This window comes from Paramormyrops kingsleyae, chromosome 15 (assembly GCF_048594095.1).
Source record: "Paramormyrops kingsleyae isolate MSU_618 chromosome 15, PKINGS_0.4, whole genome shotgun sequence".
Taxonomy (NCBI): Eukaryota; Metazoa; Chordata; class Actinopteri; order Osteoglossiformes; family Mormyridae; genus Paramormyrops; species Paramormyrops kingsleyae.
In genome coordinates, this window is record NC_132811.1 from 25,707,105 (window position 1) to 25,729,747 (window position 22,643).

Sequence of the window (22,643 nt, forward strand, 5' to 3'; positions counted from 1 at the left end):
TCACCTCCATGGTATTTTTCCCCACAACATTTGAGTACGAGCCCCTTTGTGGTTTTTAAGTCTGTACAGCTAGCAATAAGCACTTAGAATCGTTATGTGACGCCAGAGTACCCACAATGCCCTGGGCCACAAGAGCTGTCATCCTAATGTCAGTAAATTAGATAAAGGGTCGGTGTGCTGAGCTGTTTATACAGTGCATAGCCTTGAACTTGAAAACGATGATGCAATGCATTTCTGCCTGCTGCAGCCTGTCCGCAAAGGGAGCATGCTTAAAGTTACTAGAATAGCAAACATCTTCAGCTTTGTTCCGAGAGCAATAGATTCAATGTCTGAAAGAAAACAAAATACTTGTATTTAAATTTACAGCCACTGAACTGTTTAATTGACTAGTACATTGTCAAGATCTTTTGTTGCACAAGAAAAGGTTCAGAGTATTTACTGCTGGAGTATTTGTCCTGATAAATTAGACAAATCACTTTTAAGGAGTGACACTGGATAAATGACAGTCACATATGATAAATAGATGATACATACTTGGAAAGGGATGGAAAAAGATACCAGTACGATACCAATAAGAACTTTCAAAAACAGTTTTAATGACTCCAATACCTCTAGCATTTATTTAAAGAATGTTTTCTTCACCATGGAGTAAGATAAACATTATTTACACAATTTACATTAAAGAGAACATGTGCATTGGAAGACTACTCAGAACCACCGATGGAAACACATGAATGGGACTGATCTAGGTCAGTCACAAACTCTTCACTGCAGGAGCCAGCTGCTCTTTTTGAGGAAAATGAAGGCCTGACTTGTACCCGAGATCAGCGGTGGGACAAATTGCTTAGTGAATAAACCATGATCGACAAAGTGATTTCCAACAAAACTCCAACATGGTACCTTATTCAACTCTTACCAGGATTGCTACACATCACTAAAAGTCAACTGTGGATTACAATTTGACACATATATATCTGTATCTTATTACAAACATAGGTTGCAAGGGACCTAGATCACTTTAGCTAGCATTATTAGCTTACCCATATCAGTGTGTTAATATAATGAATAAATGTTGTTTTAGGTGCACATTAAATGACACAGGAAAATGGACATGCTGGAAAATAGGCGTCAAGTTGTCAATCGGCTTCAAGCGAGGACTATGTCAGACAGTAGGGTTTGGGCTCATGCCCCAGGAAGCAAGAGAAAACAAAACTATACGTGATGATTGGGAACAAGACACAGGTAAACTAAGCATTTGGGCTCTGCGCCTGCCCTCAGCACGGCCATTTTGCAAACATTCTTTGGTTCACTGGTCATTTAGCCCACCTCAGGGTGGCCATCTTGCATACACGCTTTGGTTCCTTGTTCCTGTGAAGGCGGGAACCTGCATGTGAATTCACCAGAGCTGCATTGTGTGTTTCTTACAGCACAGAAACTGGGCTGTGAGCCTCTGGCTCCAAATGATCTGGAAGCTCTCAAAACTGCCTCCACAGCTCTGCCCTGCTACAGGTACAAAGTGTCGAGACCACATGCCTCTAATAATGATTAATATACAGACCACCAATTATTAAAATATCATGTACTACCATTTCAGGACTGTATACTTAAAAAAAAAGACTGTGATTACTTAAAAGTACATGCATTTTAACTATAAAAAACACAAGATGGATTGTGTGTCTTCATAAGACCTGAAAAAAATCAGGAATGTCTAAAGAGAAGATTGGCAGTAACATCTCATTAATATGTACACAAAATATTACTGACACATGCAATTCAAAAGCGCTGATCTTAGGCCCCTGCTGACCAGTTCAGGAACTGAGCCTTTTCACATAAAATATTGTACCTTTCTTTCAAAAAATGAAAAATATCGAGATAATCCCATTAATTTGAGTTATGGAAACAACGGAGTACTCTAATCCAAGGTTTCTCAACCCAGTCCTCGGGGACCACCAGACGGTCCACGTTTTTGCTCTCTCCCAATTGGCAGGGAATTGGGAGAGAGCAAAAACATGGACCGTCTGGTGGTCCCCGAGGACCGGGTTGAGAAACCCTGCTCTAATCCACATAAAAAAGCAAAATACTGGAATACGCCCATGCCCTGGAAAGCACTGCATGGCTTATTTGAACCTGAAAGTATGATTCAAAGGTGTAGGTGGCTCCACACTTTGCGTTCGTACACAGACGCCATGGATACAACTACGCTTGGAAAATGTGTTCAAGGATTTTATGACGTGTACCTGCAGTCCTCTAAATAACCAGTCTGAAAAAAAAATTACTCTTCCAGTTATGTAAATGTTATAGATCATAATGATAAGAAAATAAAAACTGATTCCTAGTTAATAGCTCACTGTAACAGACTTTGACGAGACCGTAAATGTTTAGATAATACAAAAGCAGATAATTGTGCTGCAAAATGACAGAATAAGAGTTTTCTTCTTAAACTGGTAGAATATAACTGAAATCCTGATTAGAAGTTCACCTTTCTGCAATGAGTCAGTATCAGTTCACTGTCCGTATAAACTGGATGGTCCTCGGCCTTGTGCTGAAAAGCAGGCTTTCTGTCACATGACATTAATAGCTGTGGAAAGCAAGACACGTTCCCTCAGGCTATCACTCCGTCTTCCCCCGGGGGGGCCCTGGGCATCTCCGGGCCCCACTCAGAGCCTCTAGGAATCATGTGACTGGAAGCGGTTCAGTCGGCCAGGATCATTGGACGCTATGTGTGAAAAGTCTCGGAAGATATCCTGATAGGTTTCATCCCCTGCAAAAAGGAATGAGAGGGACATCAGCGGAAGGATCTATGTTGAAACATGATGTCATGGCATGCACACAGAGAACTAAACACAGGCATTATAATAATAATCAAACCCAGGCAGGCAGATGGACACAAACATGCATTTAATGCATTAAAAGTGACAGAAAAATCCGACTGTACCTTTGAGCAGGTGAAAGCAGCTCAGGAAAGAAAAGCAGAGTTAAACTGTGCAAAAGATAAACCTGGCAGCCAGTGTGAAGCCTGAGCAAAAGAGTGCAGCGGTGTTCATGCACCAAATGCTGAGGAAGATGCAGGACAACTGAGAGAGACCCCCGTTATTCAAAAAAAGAGTGCTGTGAGAACATGACGGTATCTGTACGAGTTTAATCAGTGGCATGGCTTAGTACACAGTAAGAGAGAGAAGAGGGAAAGAACGACTCACAAAAAGGTCACTTCTGTTATCAATCAAGTTGTATTTAAAGTGCATGTTCGACGTACAAAAATACAGGTGCAGTGGCCTAAGCATTCAGAAGAACCACAGGACAGAAAAGGCACAAAATCCCAAATAACAGATCGAAAAACAGAGTTGAAATGGAGATGGGTGTTTAGCAACAGAAAGTGGAATCAATAAGTCAACCGTAAACAAGGTACGGCGCTCGAGAGGTGTAGAATGAGAGGTGTAACAAACATGTTGCTGTATATGGATGTCATACATGTTCACACTTCTGTTAAAGGCTGCTATTTTAACATGAATTAGATACACACACAGAGACCAGATGAGTATATAATGTCTATGTACTGCTACTCTTTCTAAAGAACATTAACTGCTTAGCCCTGACTGCTACCAAGCTATCAATAATGGTTCGGCTACACGGTACTGCCTGCACTTGCTAAGTACGAGCCAGACTGTGTTGGTGCCAGTCACTATATGACACTACAGACCGACATGTACGCACCGCTACTAACACTGCCTGCTTAACTTCAGGAGCGGCCTCGTCTCCTAAGGAACTCCTACTCGTCACCTGACATCCTCAAAGCATTCATTTGTCAATATCTATTTAAAATATATTTATTTGCCTCTATGTATTTGCATTTTGGTAATTCAGAACAACATTCAAGAGTTCTAAACATGGCAGAAGTGTAACACCTCTTTTTTTCTATGGCTCAGCGAAGTGCAACATATTACATACCTAAAATAAGAATCTCACCATTTTTCTTTATAACACTGCATATTTATGCTATGTATGCTATATACACATATGACATAAGCATCTCTCTCTATACATATCCATTCATTAATGACAGAATAAAAAGTAACCATTCAGAAAATCCGTACACTTAAACAGCTCCAAACAATGAACACTGTGATAAAAGTCAAAGAAAAGGCTGCTATATTGTACACCATTGGTACATCAATAAGAAGCCCGGACTTGGGATCTGTCCTGCTGCACTGGTCTATTTCACCGGTACCTTTGCGCTTGCTGTGTACCTTCATTCAAATCGCATACCTGCCACCTTGTGGTTATTGTTAGTATTACATGCTATTGTTCTGTTCTCCCACTGTTCTGTATTTGAAGTGGCAGTACTCACACTAGCAGATATAATCAATAATACAAGCAATCTGGACTGGCCAGTAGAGATATAATGTAACGTGTCAATGTCATCCATCACTAGCCATGTATACTAGTGAGGGTCTCGAGCCTATCCCAGGAGTCATAGGGTGTAAGGTAGGGGTGCTCGCTGGATGGGATGCTGCTCAGCACATGCACATATGCACGCATACAAACATTCAAACACACACATCCCCCTTCAGTGATGACAATGTCTGATGTCACAATTTGTATATCTTTGCATTTTGAAACAAAAAGTTATAATATACTTCATATCAAAAATAAAGGACAGGAATTAAAGGAATAACCATTAATAAACCAGTATACAATACTAATCTTCATAAACTATATAAATTACTAATCATTTACTCTGAATGACAAGATTCAGACTCATATATATATGGCATATATTTCTTCAGAAAGAATGAATGTATGACTGATGTTTGCAATATTATAAAAAAGTAAATTAGCTTTTAAGGCCTTCTTCAAAAATGTGATATTTGTATTTAAAAGGAACAGAATTTAAACAGTAAAACTATAATTATTTAAAAAGTTAAGACGAGTCAAAATAACTTAGACTAGTGATATTACAATGTTGCATACAAGAACCACAGAAGAAATGTGTCTGAGATCTGGATTACTGTTCATTCCCACAATGCAATGCAACTGCATTTTCATGCCCAGAAACATGGAGGAGGGAATAATCATTTGTTCTTGTGTCTGGTGATTCTTACTGGCTGTGGCCAGCTAACCTGAGAGACCTGACCCATTAGTATGAGGTGTGGATGAGGGACACGTTCCTGCTCGACTTGTTGACAGTGCAGCTACTGCACACACAGACTGAGAGCCGGCATGTGGCCTTCGGGCCGGAGCGAAGGCTGCCGGCCAGCTGCCACATCCCTGTCTGGTCTAGGAGTCCTCCAGCTGCAGGCTAATGAACTCCTGCATGCACTTCCTGTACTGCACTTCCGTGGGGCTGTTACTGTTATATTGACCTGACTGTCCATAGGGACCCTCTGCCTCCCGCATCTCCTCATTCATCTTGGCCAGACGGAGCCTGTTGGGGGGAGAATGGAGTCCCAGGTGACGCCAACTTAAACAACAACTTAAAAATCACTGAAAGCACACAGGAAAAGTCCTCATTCAGTATTTGATGTGCAAAAGCTGTGCTCTATCATGTCATGGTGGAACAAACCTGGGCAAATGATGTATTTACATGTAGCACATGACTACATATTACAGTCATGGCCAGAAATATTGTCACCCCTGCATTTATCTCAGAAAACGCACCACTTCTCCCAGAAAATTGTTGCAATTACAAATACTTTGGTATTGTCATGTTTATTTCTTTTGCTGCCACTGGAGAAAAAAATTCTTTTTATTCCTCTGCTTTTTTTTGTGTTCTTCCAGTGCCAACAAGATAAATAAATATGACAATATTTTTGGCCTTGACTGTATGTAAGATCAATGTGTGAGGCTTGTCAGAGATACAGGACTAATATTCTGCATGTGCCTGGTACTTCATGACAAAAATACACTTCAGGTTTTCTATAGATGTAATTGGGTTATTCCATATCACATCACCAAGAGGGTCCCAGGTCACCCTCTCAGATTCCCAAATATCAGGTCTGTATCTCTAGTAGTCCTGAAACTATAGCCCTGTGAAATTTTAATTAATTTTACGTATTTTGCCAAACAAATCTTTTGGTCCAGTTTCAGACATTCATAGCTCCTTCGATAGGGCATCTACAGCTTTGAAACTTTGTGACTAGGGCTAACTTTAAGAATTCAAAAATGTAATCAGATCAGCTGTATATTATGTATTTTTTGGGTATAGCCCCATGTTTTGATACATTTAAGATTTCTCCATAAGTTTGATATAGGAGCAGCTGTGAATTTCTTTAGGGGGATCTGAGAGGGTGACCTGGGTGTTTTGATAATTAATGATTCAATTATGTTTTAAATTTTTTTCTTAATTTATGACATAACCTTGTTCAAATTATATTATGAGATCGTGACACTCTAAAAAACTGTGATAAAGAACCGATATTCATCTTAAGCACCGTGCTAAATAAAGTTAGACCACCTTAGTCCACTTACAGTGTCACTATGTCGGCATTGGCTGTGTCCACGGCGATGGACAGGGGACTCCTGTTATCAACATCCAGCGCGTTCTGACTGGCTCCCCTTTTCAGGAACAAGCACACCTGCCTGGTCCAGACACAGTTAAACTGATTACAGTGTTGCCATGGTGATCAGCCGAGGCAGGTCTTTCTACCTTTATGACTATGAGGCTAAAAAAAGTATGTCACATGGCGATGATCAGATGAGGGACATAAACATCGATCCATGACACACTTCTGCCTTGTCCACACAAGGGTTTATGACAAAGAGGCATTTTGGGTACACTTTTGAATATGACTATTTATGTTACTTCCTGGTGAGGGGCTAATGCTACCCTTAAGCAAGACACTTAGCTTCAACTGCATCAGCATAAATTCCCCTGGATGAGCAGAGAAGTTCATGACAGTGAGCACTGCGGTGTGAACCCGGCTGCTCACCCGGTGTGGCCCAGAATGGTGGCGTGGTGCAGGGGCCCTCTGCTGTAGGCGTCCGGCTGGTTCACATTGGCTGAGTTCTGGAGCAGGAACTCACAGGTGACCATGGAGCCCTGGTGAAGTGAGAGAGGAATCACGGTACATACACGCAGTGCGTGAGCACATGTATAAACACGTACAGCTCACCATGACGCAGGGTTTATGAATAGACTGACACAGCTAAAGGCCACTTTGATTCAGAGCATCTCAGAGGATCTTACTATTTATGATCCAGCAGCTGTACTCAGCACTGTGTAAGCCCAGTTATCCCGACAGATCAGCTCAGCTGCTAAATTCTGGCTCAGCCAGAGCCCGGAACAGTCTTTCCAGGCAGGCAGAAGGTTAAACAGTAACTGGGATGCTGGAGTCGATTGGTGGCCAAACTGTCAAAATATGCTTTACGTCCTCTCACAGATTTCAAGACCGTGGAAATAAGCTGTAGGACAAGGCACATGAGCACAGCGCTCTCACAGAAATCAAATTCAGCCCTGCTGATGCATGATGGGAATCTGTTTATGCTCTGAGAGTTACTAACAGGCCCTGAACATAACTGTAACAGATCTATAAAGCTTCTTAAGGCTTGTACAAAATGTACTCCTAATCGCAAGAACAGGTGCTCCAATTCCTATTGCTGCTGTGATGACGTTATGCCCTGCGTGCGGACACACACACACGCACTCACACACGCGCATACGCACATGTAGCATGCACGCGCACACACACACTCACACACGCGCATACGCACATGTAGCATGCACGCACACACACACGCACTCACACGCACGCACGCACGCACACACACACACTCACACGCGCACTCACACGCGCGCATATGCACGCACGCACACACAGACACACATGCACGCACCCACACATGCACGCACGCACACACACACATGCACGCACGCACACACACACACATACACTCACCCCCTGCACCGCCATGATTAACGGCGTCTTCCTGTCCTCCTCTGCGTTGACCCAGTTGACCTCGGCGCCATGAGCTATAGCCTCAGTCATGTCCGGCAGGCTGCAGGCGTAGGCGGCCCAGTAAAGCTGCAGGCCTGGGGAGCATGCCTTGGGTTCCTGGGGGACGGCAGGCCCTCTCTCGGGCTGCACTGGGCATGCAGGCTCTGGCAGACACACAGGGAGCAGCAGAACGGCTGCGTTTCAGTATCTGAGGGAAAGACAACCTACCACAGACCAGGAGGTCTGCTCCACTCTGCACCAACTGCCCCTTCATCAAGGTGCACTAGGTGAATATTCACTCGAGAGACATTTTTAAACTGGACCACACACAAATTTCATCTCTGCAGTTAAAGATTACTAGATCAGTTTTCTGTACCTTAACTATACACTTACTGTATACGGATCTTACCATGACTATACCATAACTTGAGTATTTATGTTCTGACTTATTGGAAGATAATTTTTTTGTTCACCAAAGCAATAGGATTAAATGACAATGACTAAGTTACAGAGGACAGGCATTACATAGACTAGTGCTGGGAATCATTCAGTGTACAACACAAACTGCTATACAAATATAAATAAAATGTATTTATTATCAAATGCATATAAAACGTCTAGCACCCCTGTTAAAATTGCAGCTGTTTTGTTTTGTAAAACTGAAACCAACATAAATCATGTCAGATGTTTTTCCACATTTAATGTGATGTTGCAACTAACAAAATTCAAGTGAAAAGCAAACAGAAACATTTTGGTTGTTTCTGTGAACACACCCCTTAACTGATACTTTATTGAAACACCTTTTAGTTCTAATACAGCACTCAGTCTTTTGGGTAAGAGAGTCTATCAGCTTGGCACATCTTGATTTGACAATTTTCTTCCAATCATCTTTGCAAAAAAGCTCCAGACCCCTCAAATTGCAAGGGCATCTCCTGCACATCCCGCAGGATTTTAGTAAGATTTAGGTCTGGGTTCTGACTCCAATGCACTGATATTCTTCTTCTGAAGGCACCACTTTGTTTACCCAGATGTGTGCTTTTGGTCATTATCTTGGTGGAAGGGGAAATTCATCATCAGCTTTCAGGTAGATGCCTGCTGGCTTTCTTCCAAAAGACATTAAACATGGAAAAGGTATCTGGAGTTACCCATGATTCCCTCAATTGTGACCAGAGCCCCATTCCATCCTGAAGTTGCCGCACAGCATGATGCTGCCTCCAGCATGCTTCACCGTGGGCCTGGGAGATGCTTGGGAGATGGGTGTCACATACAGGGAGTGACCAGTACCTGCCAGATATTCCTGCAGCTCCTATGCTATTCTAGGCCTCTCAGCAGCCTCCCTGATAAGTTTTCATATTGCAATTCCATCAATTTCAGAGGGACATCTTATCCTTGATGATGTCACTGTGGTGCCCCATTTTCTCCACTTGTTCATGATGCTCTTCACGGTGTTCCATGGTATTGGTACATGGTAATGCCTCAATAATCCTTTTGTAACCCTCTCCGATACTGTTCCACAGTGATCCCATAAATGCTCTGCAAGCTCTTTACGCACCATGGCTTCAGCAGTTGGATGCGACTAAATGGATGGTACTGGAACAACTGATGCTTATTTGGGGTTAATCAGGATCACTCTCATTGGTGACGTGTATGATAATTACTTTTGATTATGAGCTTGAATGTGATTGGTTAATTCTGGACAGAGCCACCTACCCCATTATAAATGAATGTGCACACTTACACAACTGGGTTATTTTGTGTTTTATCCCCCCCCCCCCAAAGTGTTTTTCACTGGAATTCTGCAGGCTGCAGTATTATATTGAAGGTTGGAAAAATATGTGACATGATTTATCTTCATTAAATTTTTTACATCATAAAAGCATGCAGGTTTAACAGGGGTGTGTAGATTTTTTAGATCCATTGAAAAAAGAATATTGACAAATCAGAAGCTCTTTACTCCACAAGCAGTGTTCGCCAGACATCCATGTGGTTCATGATGCCCGATTATGTTTAGAAAATAGGGCACTGAGAAGAACAGAACCGGCACCTGCATCAGGCAGACTTGTGGTGGACGCAGTGCAGGCCCACATCTCCCTGTTCCTCTCCCTGCTCTGCTGGGTGCCGCAGTCTGCACTCTTAACTGTGACACAGGAGAGAGGATGGGCCCATCAGATGGCAGTACAGGCTGAGGCCTGCATGAGAGCGATACCCTGGCTTCCCAGCCCGGGAAACCGGGAAATCTCCACAGAAGGGGGACAGGGCACGTCACACTCCCTCTGTGCACTCAAAACCTTGCATTTCAGAAATGCCCCCTTTCCTCATGGCTAGTTAGCTGTTCACGTTACATGGACGGCCATTTTACTGGCATGCCAAGCTAACAGGGTTTTGGTCACAGGAGGATGAGAGATGAGCAATGAAAGCAAGAAGCAGGAGGACGCAGCACCCTCACGGCTGTTTGATACGAGCCACACTAGGGTCCTGAAAGGAGGGGGGGGGGGAGGGTCACATCCCTCCAGTACTTACTACTGCGCAGCTTGGAGGATGTGTCAAAGTAGGAGAAGAGAGAGTCTAGCTCATCAGGACAGAAGAGAGCCTTTTTGCTGGGTTCTTCACTGTTGGCTGCAGCTACGCAGGGGTCGCAGGTCAAAGGGCACGGAGCGAAAGCAGGGTTAGTAAAGACGCAAGAAGCGGGCTAAAGGGGGGGGGGGGGTTTGCAACAGGCACACGGTGAAAAGACAGCACTGGTGTAGGCTATAGTCTCAGAAGGCTGCTAATTGAGGACAAGGAGCCGGCACAGAGAGAGGCTTTCTGAGAGGGACACACAGAGAAGGGCCTTAATTAGTGACAATTAAAGGGGCTCACCTGAAAGGTGGGAAGCCGGACGCAGGATTGGCGTGGGAGGGGGTGGCCGGGGGGGCAGGTGCTCCAAGCTGCTGCCCAGATTCTTGTCCCGCCTGATCAGAGCCATGATCTTGGACCTCTGCTCTGCGATCGATGGTTTCAGGACAAACCTCTTGTCCACGTACTTTGCTCGGATGTAGGCCTCGATCTCTGGCCTTAGAGCGACGGCGAAAAGGGAGGAGTGAAGCGCGAGAGGGAGACAGAAAGGCGGCGGTGCTCACTGCCAGCAGCCCCCCTGAGGTTACCTGGAGTCGCCGCTCTTGGGCTTGCGGGCCCCCAGCTCTTCCCGCCGGGCCTCGTATATGTTATTGATGACATCATTCCCCAGCTCACACATCAGCTGCAATGGATATACACCTTTAGGGGGCGCAATGCCATAGAAGACTCAATAGCACAGTGGCATTTTCCCAGAACTGCTCATCCACTTCAGGGCTGAAGTCAAGTCACCCTATCCCAAGTGCAAGTCAAGTCATGATGTCATGGGTCATGAGGGGTTGAGTCTGAGTTTCAGTCAATATGCAAAACTAAATGTACAGACACACGGACATATCTAATATATATAATGAGTGTACTGCTTCAGTTTGGATTTTAGCATTGACTTAGTTTTCATCAGAAACATAATAAGCAAAGAACTATTTGTAACAATACTACATGAGAGGTGGTATTCAATACCAGCTCTCATGTTGTGCCAGCACAACAAAAATTCAGAAATTTTCAGGAGACCTGGGAAGCATGATTGTGAAGTCTGCCATAATCAGCATAAGCATTAATAGTGGGAATTGGCAGAGACCTTCTGATTTGGTATTATATCTGTACTTCTTGCTGGTTTAAATCAATAACGCGGGAAGTATGGTGGTGAGGGTACTTCAGCACTCCCCTGATTGTTCGTGGTAATGCAGTGTCAGAATACTGTACAGTGTGCCCATGTGCTGAGGGTGCTTCAGCACTCCCCCGTTTGAGGTAATGCAGTGTCAGAATACTGTACAGTGTGCCCATGTGCTGAGGGTGCTTCAGCACTCCCCCGTTTGAGGTAATGCAGTGTCAGAATACTGTACAGTGTGTCCATGTGCTGAGGGTGCTTCAGCACTCCCCCATTTGAGGTAATGCAGTGTCAGAATACTGTACAGTGTGCCCATGTGCTGAGGGTGCTTCAGCACTCCCCCATTTGAGGTAATGCAGTGTCAGAATACTGTACAGTGTGTCCATGTGCTGAGGGTGCTTCAGAACTCCCCCGTTTGAGGTAATGCAGTGTCAGAATACTGTACAGTGTGTCCATGTGCTGAGGGTGCTTCAGAACTCCCCCGTTTGAGGTAATGCAGTGTCAGAATACTGTACAGTGTGTCCATGTGCTGAGGGTGCTTCAGAACTCCCCCGTTTGAGGTAATGCAGTGTCAGAATACAGTATAGCGTGCCCATGCCTATGGTTTTTGTCAAAGAAAAACACAGATTTATGTTAACTGTCCAACCAACTTTATGATTATTTCTCCATGTTTTGGCAATTTGGATATCACATTTTCCAGATACACCCCTAATCTCCATTAATTTCTATGGGCATAACCCTTATGCTAACAATGACAACCATATCTTCAACCCAGCCCTAACCCTAACCATAAGTAACCAAACAAAATACAAGACTTTTGACATTTTTAGTTTTTTTGATTGCAGTTATAAAACTGTGTTGGTCCCCACAATGCAATATATACAGAACCCACACACACAGACACATACACAGGGCAATTCAGAAACATCAGTTCCCTTAACCCACATGGCTGTCTGTCTTGGGCGACCAGAAACCTTCACGACATGTGTGGGTGCTCTCACGTGCCCACTGGTTCCAACATCAGGTGACTATGACATCTGCATGCTCAACATGCCAGGCAACTGCATGATACGACCACCTGGTCTCATGCAAACCCACAATACGACCCCTATCAAACTCTGTCAAGTGCTGGTAAAGCTGTCTAAGGAGTCTACGAGGCATCTTCTGTGGCTGGTGACTAGCACTGCAAATCGAATCATTTACCTATCAATCGCTGGTCTGCACATATACCACATTACATTCAAATCGAACCATTACTTCTCATATATATGTGTGTGTGTGTATATATATGTCTATACAGTAAGAGCAATAACAGTGTTAACAATCATAATAACTGACAGAGAACCTGTAATAAACAGGCTTGTTTTGTTAATGGGTGCTGCCATTATGCTGCATGGGCTGGAGTACATTATAGAGGACGACTGCTTTACAGGGCCCGATGTCCAGCTGGGCAGCACGAGTGTGGAGTGCAGCCAAAACTGCCCCTGCCGGGAGCCCATCTGTCACCCCTATGCTGCCAGGGTCCCATGTGTCACCCCTACATTACAAAGGGGCCCATGTGTCACCCCTACGCTGCCAGGGGCCCATGTGTCACCCCTACATTACCAGGGGCCCATGTGTCACCCCTACGCTGCCAGGGTCCCATGAGTCACCCCTACGCTGCCAGGGTCCCATGTGTCACCCCTACGCTGCCAGGGTCCCATGTGTCACCCCTACGCTGCCAGGGTCCCCTGAGTCACCCCTACGCTGCCAGGGTCCCATGAGTCACCCCTACGCTGCCAGGGTCCCATGTGTCACCCCTACGCTGCCATGGTCCCATGTGTCACCCCTACATTACCAGGGGCCCATGTGTCACCCCTACTCTCCCACCTGCTCACCTTCAGCAGCTCGGGCTCCCACATGTCCAGCGTCAGGGACCTCACCTTGGAGAAATGGACACCCAGGCTCCTGGCAGACATGGGGGCGGGGGGGAGGAGGGAGGTGGTGGGTGGAGTGTCAGACAGGGGATGGTGGCAGCAGACCATCGGTCAGGTGACACTACACTACAGTGTAGCCGTCCCTGGATAGCATCTGCAGCACACCTAACATTCATTATTACTGGAAAAGGAAATTCAATATTCACCAATACTGCAAAATGTGAATTAGCTATTGGGTGATAAGAAATGCTTTAGCCAATCATGATTCTGTGATTACAGCACCTCAGCTGTTTTTATTTTTTTATTCTTTACTGAGCACCAGTCAATGATCCAATAGCTTAATGGCAGAATGGCACCCTCTGCATTGCAAAGCTGCATTTACATTTTTGAAACAATTTTTCTCATCACAAAAAAATTTAAATAACATAATTGTTGTTTTGTGATATTCTGACTGTGGCACATATGAGGATATAGGGTACTATTTTTGGACTGCATAAAATGTGTTAAATGTGATCTACCCCCCCATGGACACGGGACAGTCCTGAGTTGGTTCCCTCCCAAACAGTTCCGAGTTGCCTCCTTGCCCCCACCGGACAGTCCTCAGCTGCCCCACCCCGCCGGACAGTCCTGAGTTGCCCCTCCCTGCCCCAAGCCCAGCGTACCGGTGGATGCCGGAGCACTGTATGCACAGTGTGATGCCCAGGTTGATGCTGGCCCAGCGCGGCTCAGCTGTGCCACAGTCGCAGCAATGGCTGTTGCCGGCAATGGTGAGGACCTTCTGCAGGGCGCCATCCCCCTTCAGGTTCCTTTCCCGGGGCTCGCCGCTTGAGTCCAGGCTGCCCGTTGATGCTGAAGACCTGCTGTCCAGCTTCTGTGCAGATAAAGCACCTCAGAGGTCAGGTGAGCGGGGAGGTCATAAGGGCAATGGGGTTAAATATGGGTGCAGCGCCCCTGCCTCCTCACGCACATCCAGATCGTCCCCCTTCTCCCGGTATGCTGTGGCGATGCTGTTCTGCACGGCTTTGATCCAGGCCTGCCGAAGCTTCTCTGAATCTGCCTGCATCATGCAGCTCCTGGGAGAAGGGGAGCACCAGCAGAGCTCGAATCAGGATGGCTAACCATCGCCTTCAATAACACGCCACCTTTATCTTATTCTGCACAATTCTAAACACCTCATATTTTAATTGAACTGCTTTTAATTAAGTACTACTGAACAATTAAATGTTTAAAATACAGTACTGTGCAAAAGTTTTAGGCAGTCAAAGGTAATGTTTAAAGCTATCTGGGTAATAAGTGTATATTTACTGCAAACACATTTACATGTATGTAACAGTTTTATTTTCTTGTAGGGTTTGCAAACTGCCCCAAACGCTGTTGGTGTAGATAATATCAGGTTTATAATGGAATAATATAGATTCGCAGTTAGATTTCTTGCATGTGCATGAGATACAGAAAGCATGAGAGTTGGCAACCCTGCTAAGATTTTTTGCACAATGATATAAATAATTTAAAACAAACTTTAATGGTCATCAATGTATAACAAATAATATCTTGACTAATTACTTGCAACTAGCAAATTATTTCTGTTAGTCCAACCTGAGGTATCTATGACAGCAGCAACTGCTCACATTTCACTCAAACCCCGGACGCATGTATAGATCAGGATAGAGACAGGACTAAGACCGGCAACTGCTCACATTTCACACAAATCCTGGTCCCATATATAGATCAGGACAGAAAGATAACTGAGACTGGCTACCGCTCACATTTAATTCAAACCCCAGTCCCAAGTACAGATGAGGACAGAGACGGGACTGAGACTGGCCACTTCCCTGGTCCCACGTATTGCGGATGCCACTCACTTGGTCGGGGACACCACCTCGAAACAGAAGCGTCTCTCAACGTCTTCACAGTACTTAACAGTACATAGCCGCAGGTCCTCTACCACCACGGTGGGGTTATCCTGTGGGAGAGAGCCAAACCTTCATAAGTGCTGGGACAAATATGAGTAAGCTCCAATAAATACTGTTTTTTGTTATCTTGGAATTAGCTAGTAAACATGGGTGGTGTGTATTTCACTGAATAAACGAGTAGTACAAAAGTTACCAATAAAAATGAAGACTACGTACATAATACCTATGTTCCGGGCAGTCTGTTACTATACTTTATTACTACACCATTCAGCCAAAACATTATGACCCCTTGCCTAATATGCTTTTAGTCTTCTGCGTGCTGCCAAATTAAAACAGCTCAAACTCGCCAAGGCACAGATTCCACAAGACCTCTGAAGGTGTCCTGTGGTATTTGGCACTAAGATGTTAGATCCTTTAGTCCTGTAAATTACAAGGTGAACTGTTGCGGATCAGAGTTCCAGCACATCCCATAGATACAGTACTAGATTGGGGTGAAATCTGGGGAATTTGGAGGCCACAAAAACACCTTGAGTTCTTCATCATATTCCTCAAACCATTCCTGAACAATTCATGTACAGTACATTATGCTGCTGAAAGAGGGCACTGTCATAAGGAGATACAATGTCATCTCGATAGGCAACACGTATCAAACTGAACGATGGCAACATATTCCCAGATGGTCTGGCCACCCCCATCTAATCACAACTCCTCCCACACCCCCAAGCTCCACATGCCTTCAAACTCTACCCACCTAACTGGCTCAGGAGTCCTCTCCAGCTCTCTTAAATAATTGGTAAAGACCAAGTCTTAACACTTAAGAATGTTTATGCATGCCACTTATTCTAAAGTCTGGGAGTAGGAGCAAAATCACGTCACTCTTAGAATTGTAACGAATTTAAGAGTGAAATTTTACTCTGAGAAGTTTTATGCATACCGGCCCAGATCTGTGTCTGAGGCTGTCCTTTCATGTGCCATCGGTAAGTGACATTGCTTCAATAATGGTGCAATTTGTCTCAAAATTATTGCCAGACTTGTATACATACAATGTGTCTGGAAAGTGAAGAAGTTTCATCAAATACAAGATATGTGTTCATGGAGAGGGTGGACTGGTTCCAAAATCGCATGTATTCAATAAACACTGACTACAATTAACATTGAGTACAATTTACAGTACATTCACATGAATGTCCAGACCTTGGGTTTTCAAGCAGAACATTGCCCAAGCATCAAACTGCTGGTGCATTTTGGTGCCATCTCTTCCCCAGGTAAAGAATGTACATGTACCCAGCCATCCACATGATGTAAAATAGGATTCTTTGGACTAGGGTGCCATTCTTCCATTGATATTGCAAATAACATTCTGAGGGATAGCCAACATGGATTTAGGAGAGGTTGATCCTGTTTAACGAATCTACTTGAGTTCTTTGAGTAAACTACAAGTAAAATTGATCACAAAAAGGCCTACGATGTGATCTACTTAGATTTCCAGAAGGCCTTTGATGTTGTCCCCCACAAACGGCTCTTGCTAAAGCTCAAAGCTGCAGGGATTTTAGGAACTGTAGCAGCTTGGATCGAAAGCTGGTTAACTGACAGGAAGCAGCGAATAGTTATTAGAGGAACAATGTCACAGTGGGCCTGCGTTCATAGTGGGGTACCGCAGGGTTCAATTTTAGGACCACTATTGTTCCTAATTTACATTAATGATATTGACACCAATACATACAGTAAACTGGTTAAATTTGCAGACGACACCAAGGTGGGTGGTGTAGCAGATACTGATCTAGCAGCAGAGAGGCTAAAATGGGATCTGGATTTAATTAGCGACTGGGCTGATACTTGGCAGATGAAATTTAACACAGATAAATGTAAGGTAATCCATGCAGGGAGCAGAAATAATGTAGCTGATTACGAGAAAGATCGTGTGTATGTTGATGCTTCCATGTCCCACTCTCGCCAGTGTGGGGAAGCAATAAAAAAGGCCAATAGAATGTTGGGTTATATCTCTAGGTGTGTGGAGTTTAAGTCAAGGGAGGTGATGTTACATTTATATAATTCCTTGGTAAGATCCCACCTAGAATAATGTGTGCAGGTTTGGTCACCATACCTTAAGAAGGACATTGCTGCCTTAGAAAAGGTGCAACGGAGGGCTACGAGAATGATTCCTGGTCTTAGAGGAATGTCTTATGAGGAGAGGTTAGCTGAGCTGAATCTGTTTAGCCTTGAGCAAAGGAGACTAAGAGGGGACATGATCCAGGTCTATAAGATTCTAACGGGTCTGGATGCTGTTCAGCCAAATGGCTATTTCAATATTAGTTTAAATATTAGATCTCGTGGCCATAAGTGGAAATTAGCGGGAGAACATTTTAAAACAAATTTGAGAAAGCACTTCTTTACACAGCGTGCAGTTAGAGTATGGAATAGTCTTCCTGCTAGTGTTGCGGAAGCTAAAACCCTGGGGTCCTTTAAATCAGATAAGATTTTAACAACTCTGAGCTATTAGTTAAGTTCTCCCAGTTCAGACTATCACATGCCCATTGTAGGCACTTCAGATGGAGGACAGGGGTCAGCATGGTCATTGTAACCAGCCTGCAGCTACACTGTCCCTTTTGCAGCAGGGCGTGATGCACTGTGTCGTAGCACATTCCTTCTGTGACCATCACTAAAATAACCTATGATTTGTGCCACAGTAGACCTTCTGTTAGCTCAGGATAGACTTCATTCACATCTCGCATCGATGAATCTTGGCCATCCAACACCCTGTGTCTGGTTCATGCTTCTCCTCTCTATGGACTACTGTCAATAGATTCTCACTGTGCCAGACCAGAAGCACCACACAAGCCATAACATTTCAGAGATGTTCCTACCTAGTCATCTGGCTAAAATTATTTGGCCCTTGTTAGTCACTCCTGCTCAGTTCATCTGAATCCAACACATCTACTACGAGTAATGACCGTTTGCTTACAGTCTTATATATTCCAGACTTTGACAAGTGCTGTTTTTATGAGATCATCTGTGAATGCTCATAATGTTTTAGCAGTGCAACAGCATTTCAAAATTATAGAATGAGGAAGAAAGCATTCTGCATACCTTGTATTTCTTCTGGTAAACTAGCTGATTGTTCTGAATGGAGAACCAGCGCCTAAGAAGAGAAGCATTACTGATGAAAAAAAAATCATACCATTGGCATCAGACATTCAGAAAACAGCCTGAACAGACCAAGTCAATGAAAGCACAAACATCAGGGTTAAAAGAAATGACTGATAACATGCAAGGGAGAGATAATGTCTACAATTTCATATATGTCTCAATTCAATGTAAATCTTTGACGCCATACCTTTGTATTAGGCAATTAAACAGATGGTCCTTGAATGACAGAGGATTATGCAGCGTTCTCACATTCAATAACTACTTAAGACCTGTTAAGACCACACTGACCTGCAGTATATTAAGCGGCTGTTGCCAGGCAGGGCCTCTCTCTGTTTCTCTCTCTCTCTCCCTCACACACACACACACACACACACACACACACACGTGTAGGGTAAACATATCCTTATGGGGACCGCTCATTCATTTCAATGGGAAAAATGCTAACGCTAACTATGACAACCTTAACCCTGCCCTAACCATAACCATAAGTAACCAAACAAAATACAAGAGCTTTTGCATTTTTAGTTTTTTCATAGCAGTCACCGATTTTTATAAAATAGAGTTTTCCCTTATGGGGACCAGGAAACCGGTCCCCATAAGGGAAAAAAAATGGATATTTATCACGTTATGGAGACATTGTGTCCCCATAAGGATAGGTAAACCCGCTCGCACACGCACGCACACACACGCACGCGCATGTAGGGTAAACATATCCTTATGGGGACCGCTCATTCATTTCAATGCGCGCGCGCACGCACGCACACACACAGATTTGTAATTGTATCTTTGTGGGGACTCTCCATAGATTTCTAATTGTATGTTTGTGGGGACTCTCCATTGATTTCTATGGGGAAAACTCTAACCTCAACATGATAACCTTAACTCCTACCCAGCCCTAACCATAACCATAAGTAACCAAAGAAAATATAAGACTTTTGGCATATTTAGTTTTTTGATTGCAGCCACAGATTTTTATGAAGTTGAGTTTCTCCGTTTGTGGACTGAAAAAATATCTGCATAAAGTAAAAAAAAAACAAAAAAAAAACAAAAAACAGGTTTTTATCACATGTAATACAGTGGACTGAATAGTCAACATTTTTTTCAGCAAATATATGAGGCTATTCTTGTGAAATTTCCAGCAGACATTGGTATTAACTCAAGAAATTCATAAATATGAAGAACTCACAGCATTAAAGTCCATAAATAAAGTTATGTGTAATTTGTTTGTAATGACAGCATGAAGACGCTTCCTGTATAATGGCCTGCGGTGCTTAGGTGTGATTTTGACCCATTCTTCTAAACAGATTCTTTAAATCTTGAAGATTCGGTGGTGGGGTGCTCTTCTTTATCCTGATCTTTAGTTCCTTCCGGATATTCAACTGGATGTAAGTGAGGTGACTGATTGGACTATTCTAAGAACTTGATTTTCTTTCTCTGAAACTAATTGAGTGTTTCCTTTGCTGCATGTTTTGGATCATCCTGCTGGAATGTCCACCCATGTCTCATCCTCATCATCCTGGTCAACGGCAGCAGATTCATTTCAAGAGTCTCTCGATACATGGCCCCATTCATCGTTCCTTCAATTATATAATGTCTGCCAGTATCATGAGATGTGAACCAGCCTCACACACTATGATGCTTCCACCCCCAAACTGTTGATAATGTTTTTTCGGGTGATGTACAGTTTCAGGTGTTTTTCGGGTTAGGTGCAGTGCCATTTCTCCTCCAAACATGGTATGCAGTGTCTGCCAAAAAGTTCAATTTTGGTCCAGGATTTCTTTGGCTTGTCCAAATGTTGTGCAGCAAGCTTTAAATGAGCTTCAACTTGCTTTTTCTTCAGCAATAGAGTTTTGCAGGGTGAGCACGCTTCCAGGCCTTGCCAGTGAAGTGCACTGCCCTTTTGTTTTCTCTGTAACAGTTGTACATGCTGCCTCCAAGTCTTTCTGGAGCTCTTTCTGAGTGGCCCTTGGCTCTTGGGCTACTCTTCTGACTATCCTTATGACTCCCTAGTCAGAAATCTTGTGAGGAGCTCCTGTGTGTAGTTGGTTGATGGTGGAGTGATGTTCCTTCCACTTGCGGATAATGATTGATAATGGTGCTTACTGGAAGTTTTGAAATACGTCTGTAACCAGTTCCATTGATATGTTCTGCAACAATCAGGTTGTGAAGGTCTTGGGAGAGCTGTGAGGTGGTTTGTCATGTGGTGGGTGCAGCAACACACTGTATTCAGTGCATGCTCCTTGCCTATCCTTGCCTTGCTGTACTGCTTTTTCTTAGTGTGTTCAATACTGTTTTCCTGTGTCATTTTGCTATTTAGTGAAAAATATTGGCTCATTTTGAATTTCATGACAGCAACAAGTCTCAAAAAAGTTGGGACGGGGGCAATAGGAGGCTGGAAAAGTTAGTGGTACAAAAACCCAAAAGCTGGAGGAACGAACAATTCACAAATAATTAGGTCAATTGGCAACAGGTCAGTAACATGACTGGGTATAAAAAGAGCATCTTAGAGTTGCAGTGTTTTTCAGAAGTAAAGATGGACAGAGGATCACCAATCCCCCTAATACTGCATCGACAAACAGTGGAGCAATTTCAGGAAAAAAGTTCCTTGGTGTAAAATTGCAAAGAGGTCGAAAATATCATCATCTACAGTATATAATATAATCAAAAGATTCAGAGAATCTGGAGAAATCTCTGTGTGTCAGGGACAAGTATTCTGGATACCCATGATCTTTGGGACCTTAGGCAACACTGCCTCACAAATAGGCATGATTCTGCAATGGAAATCACTAAATGGGCTCAGGAATATTTCCAGAAAACTTTATCAGTGAACACAATTTGCCGTGCCATCCAAAGATGCCAGTTAAAACTCTATCATTCAAAGAAGAAGCTGTATTTGAACATGATCCAGAAGCGCTGACGTCTTCTCTGGGCCAAAGCTCATTTAAAATGGACTGTGGCTAAGTGGAAAACCGTTCTGTGAATCTAAATTTGAAATTCTTTTTGGAAAGGGATGTCGTATCATCCAGACTAAAAAGGAGAAGGACCACCCAGCGTGTTATGGGCGTTCAGTTCAAAAGCCAGCATCTCTGATGTATGGGGATGCATTAGTACATATGGCAGCTTGCATATCTGGAAAGGAACCATCAATGCTGAAAGGTATATCCAGGTTCTAGAGAAACATATGCTGCCATCCAGACGACATCCCTTTCAGGGAAGAACTTCCATTTTCCAACGTGACAATGCCAAACCACACACTGCATCAATTACAACATAAAGGACTCATAGAAGAAGGGTCTGCCAGTGGTCCAGATCTTTCACTCATTGAGAACATTTGCCGCATCATAAAACGAAAATTATGACACAGAAGACCTAGGACAGTTCAGCAACTAGAATCCTGTATCTGACAAGAATGGGACAACATTCCTCTCCCAAAACTCGAGCAACTGATCTCCTCAGTCCCCAGACATTTACAGACTGTTGTTAAAAGAAGAGGGGATGCCACCCAGTGGTAAACATGGCCTTGTCCCAACTTTTTTGAGACGTGTTGCTGCCATGACATTCAAAATTACTTTCTTTTCCTTAAAATGATACATTTTCTCAGATTAAACATTTGATGTGTTTTCTATGTTTTGTTATGAATAAAATATGGGTTTATGAGATTTCCATATCATTGTATTCTGTTTTTATTAATTTGCACAATGTCCCAACTTCATTGGAATTGGGGTTGTACTGAAAAAAATGTTTTATTTCACCCACAGTATATACATCACCAACCACACACACGCCCACACGCATGCAGACAAATGCTAAAGTGTATATCTTTGCAATGTACCTAAAGGAAACCCATGCAAACATGGAGAACATGTGACAAAAAGCTACAGCTGCAAGCTTATAATCCAACACATAATGATACATGATTACAGCTCCTTGTTGATTTAAGGGAACATGTTGGGCTGTCAACAGCAACAGAGCGGAGCTTTACTGATGTGGCCCATCACTGCTGTGGTCTGGCCACCAA

The 22,643-nt window shown here is 43.6% G+C and overlaps 1 protein-coding gene across 2 annotated transcripts in view; it reads right to left on the reverse strand.

Annotated features, from left to right (window-relative positions):
- Positions 1-576: 576 nt before the first annotated feature.
- Positions 577-22,643, reverse strand: part of LOC111848179 (arf-GAP with coiled-coil, ANK repeat and PH domain-containing protein 2) — a 43,031-nt gene continuing 20,964 nt past the window's right edge. Inside the window, exons 11-24 of one of the 2 annotated variants that reach the window (XM_023819984.2) lie at positions 18,566-18,617; positions 15,428-15,528; positions 14,533-14,638; positions 14,228-14,436; positions 13,527-13,596; positions 11,075-11,169; positions 10,791-10,984; positions 10,452-10,553; positions 9,976-10,068; positions 7,893-8,095; positions 6,927-7,036; positions 6,466-6,576; positions 5,361-5,422; positions 577-2,761 (exon numbers count right to left, since the gene is read on the reverse strand). In XM_023819984.2, coding sequence (XP_023675752.1) covers positions 2,667-2,761; positions 5,361-5,422; positions 6,466-6,576; positions 6,927-7,036; positions 7,893-8,095; positions 9,976-10,068; positions 10,452-10,553; positions 10,791-10,984; positions 11,075-11,169; positions 13,527-13,596; positions 14,228-14,436; positions 14,533-14,638; positions 15,428-15,528; positions 18,566-18,617 — 1,603 coding nt within the window. In that variant the 3' untranslated portion in view covers positions 577-2,666. Of the gene's footprint in view, positions 2,762-2,935; positions 5,423-6,465; positions 6,577-6,926; positions 7,037-7,892; positions 8,096-9,975; positions 10,069-10,451; positions 10,554-10,790; positions 10,985-11,074; positions 11,170-13,526; positions 13,597-14,227; positions 14,437-14,532; positions 14,639-15,427; positions 15,529-18,565; positions 18,618-22,643 lie in introns of both variants that reach the window. The other variant, XR_011982704.1, reaches the window with a different exon arrangement.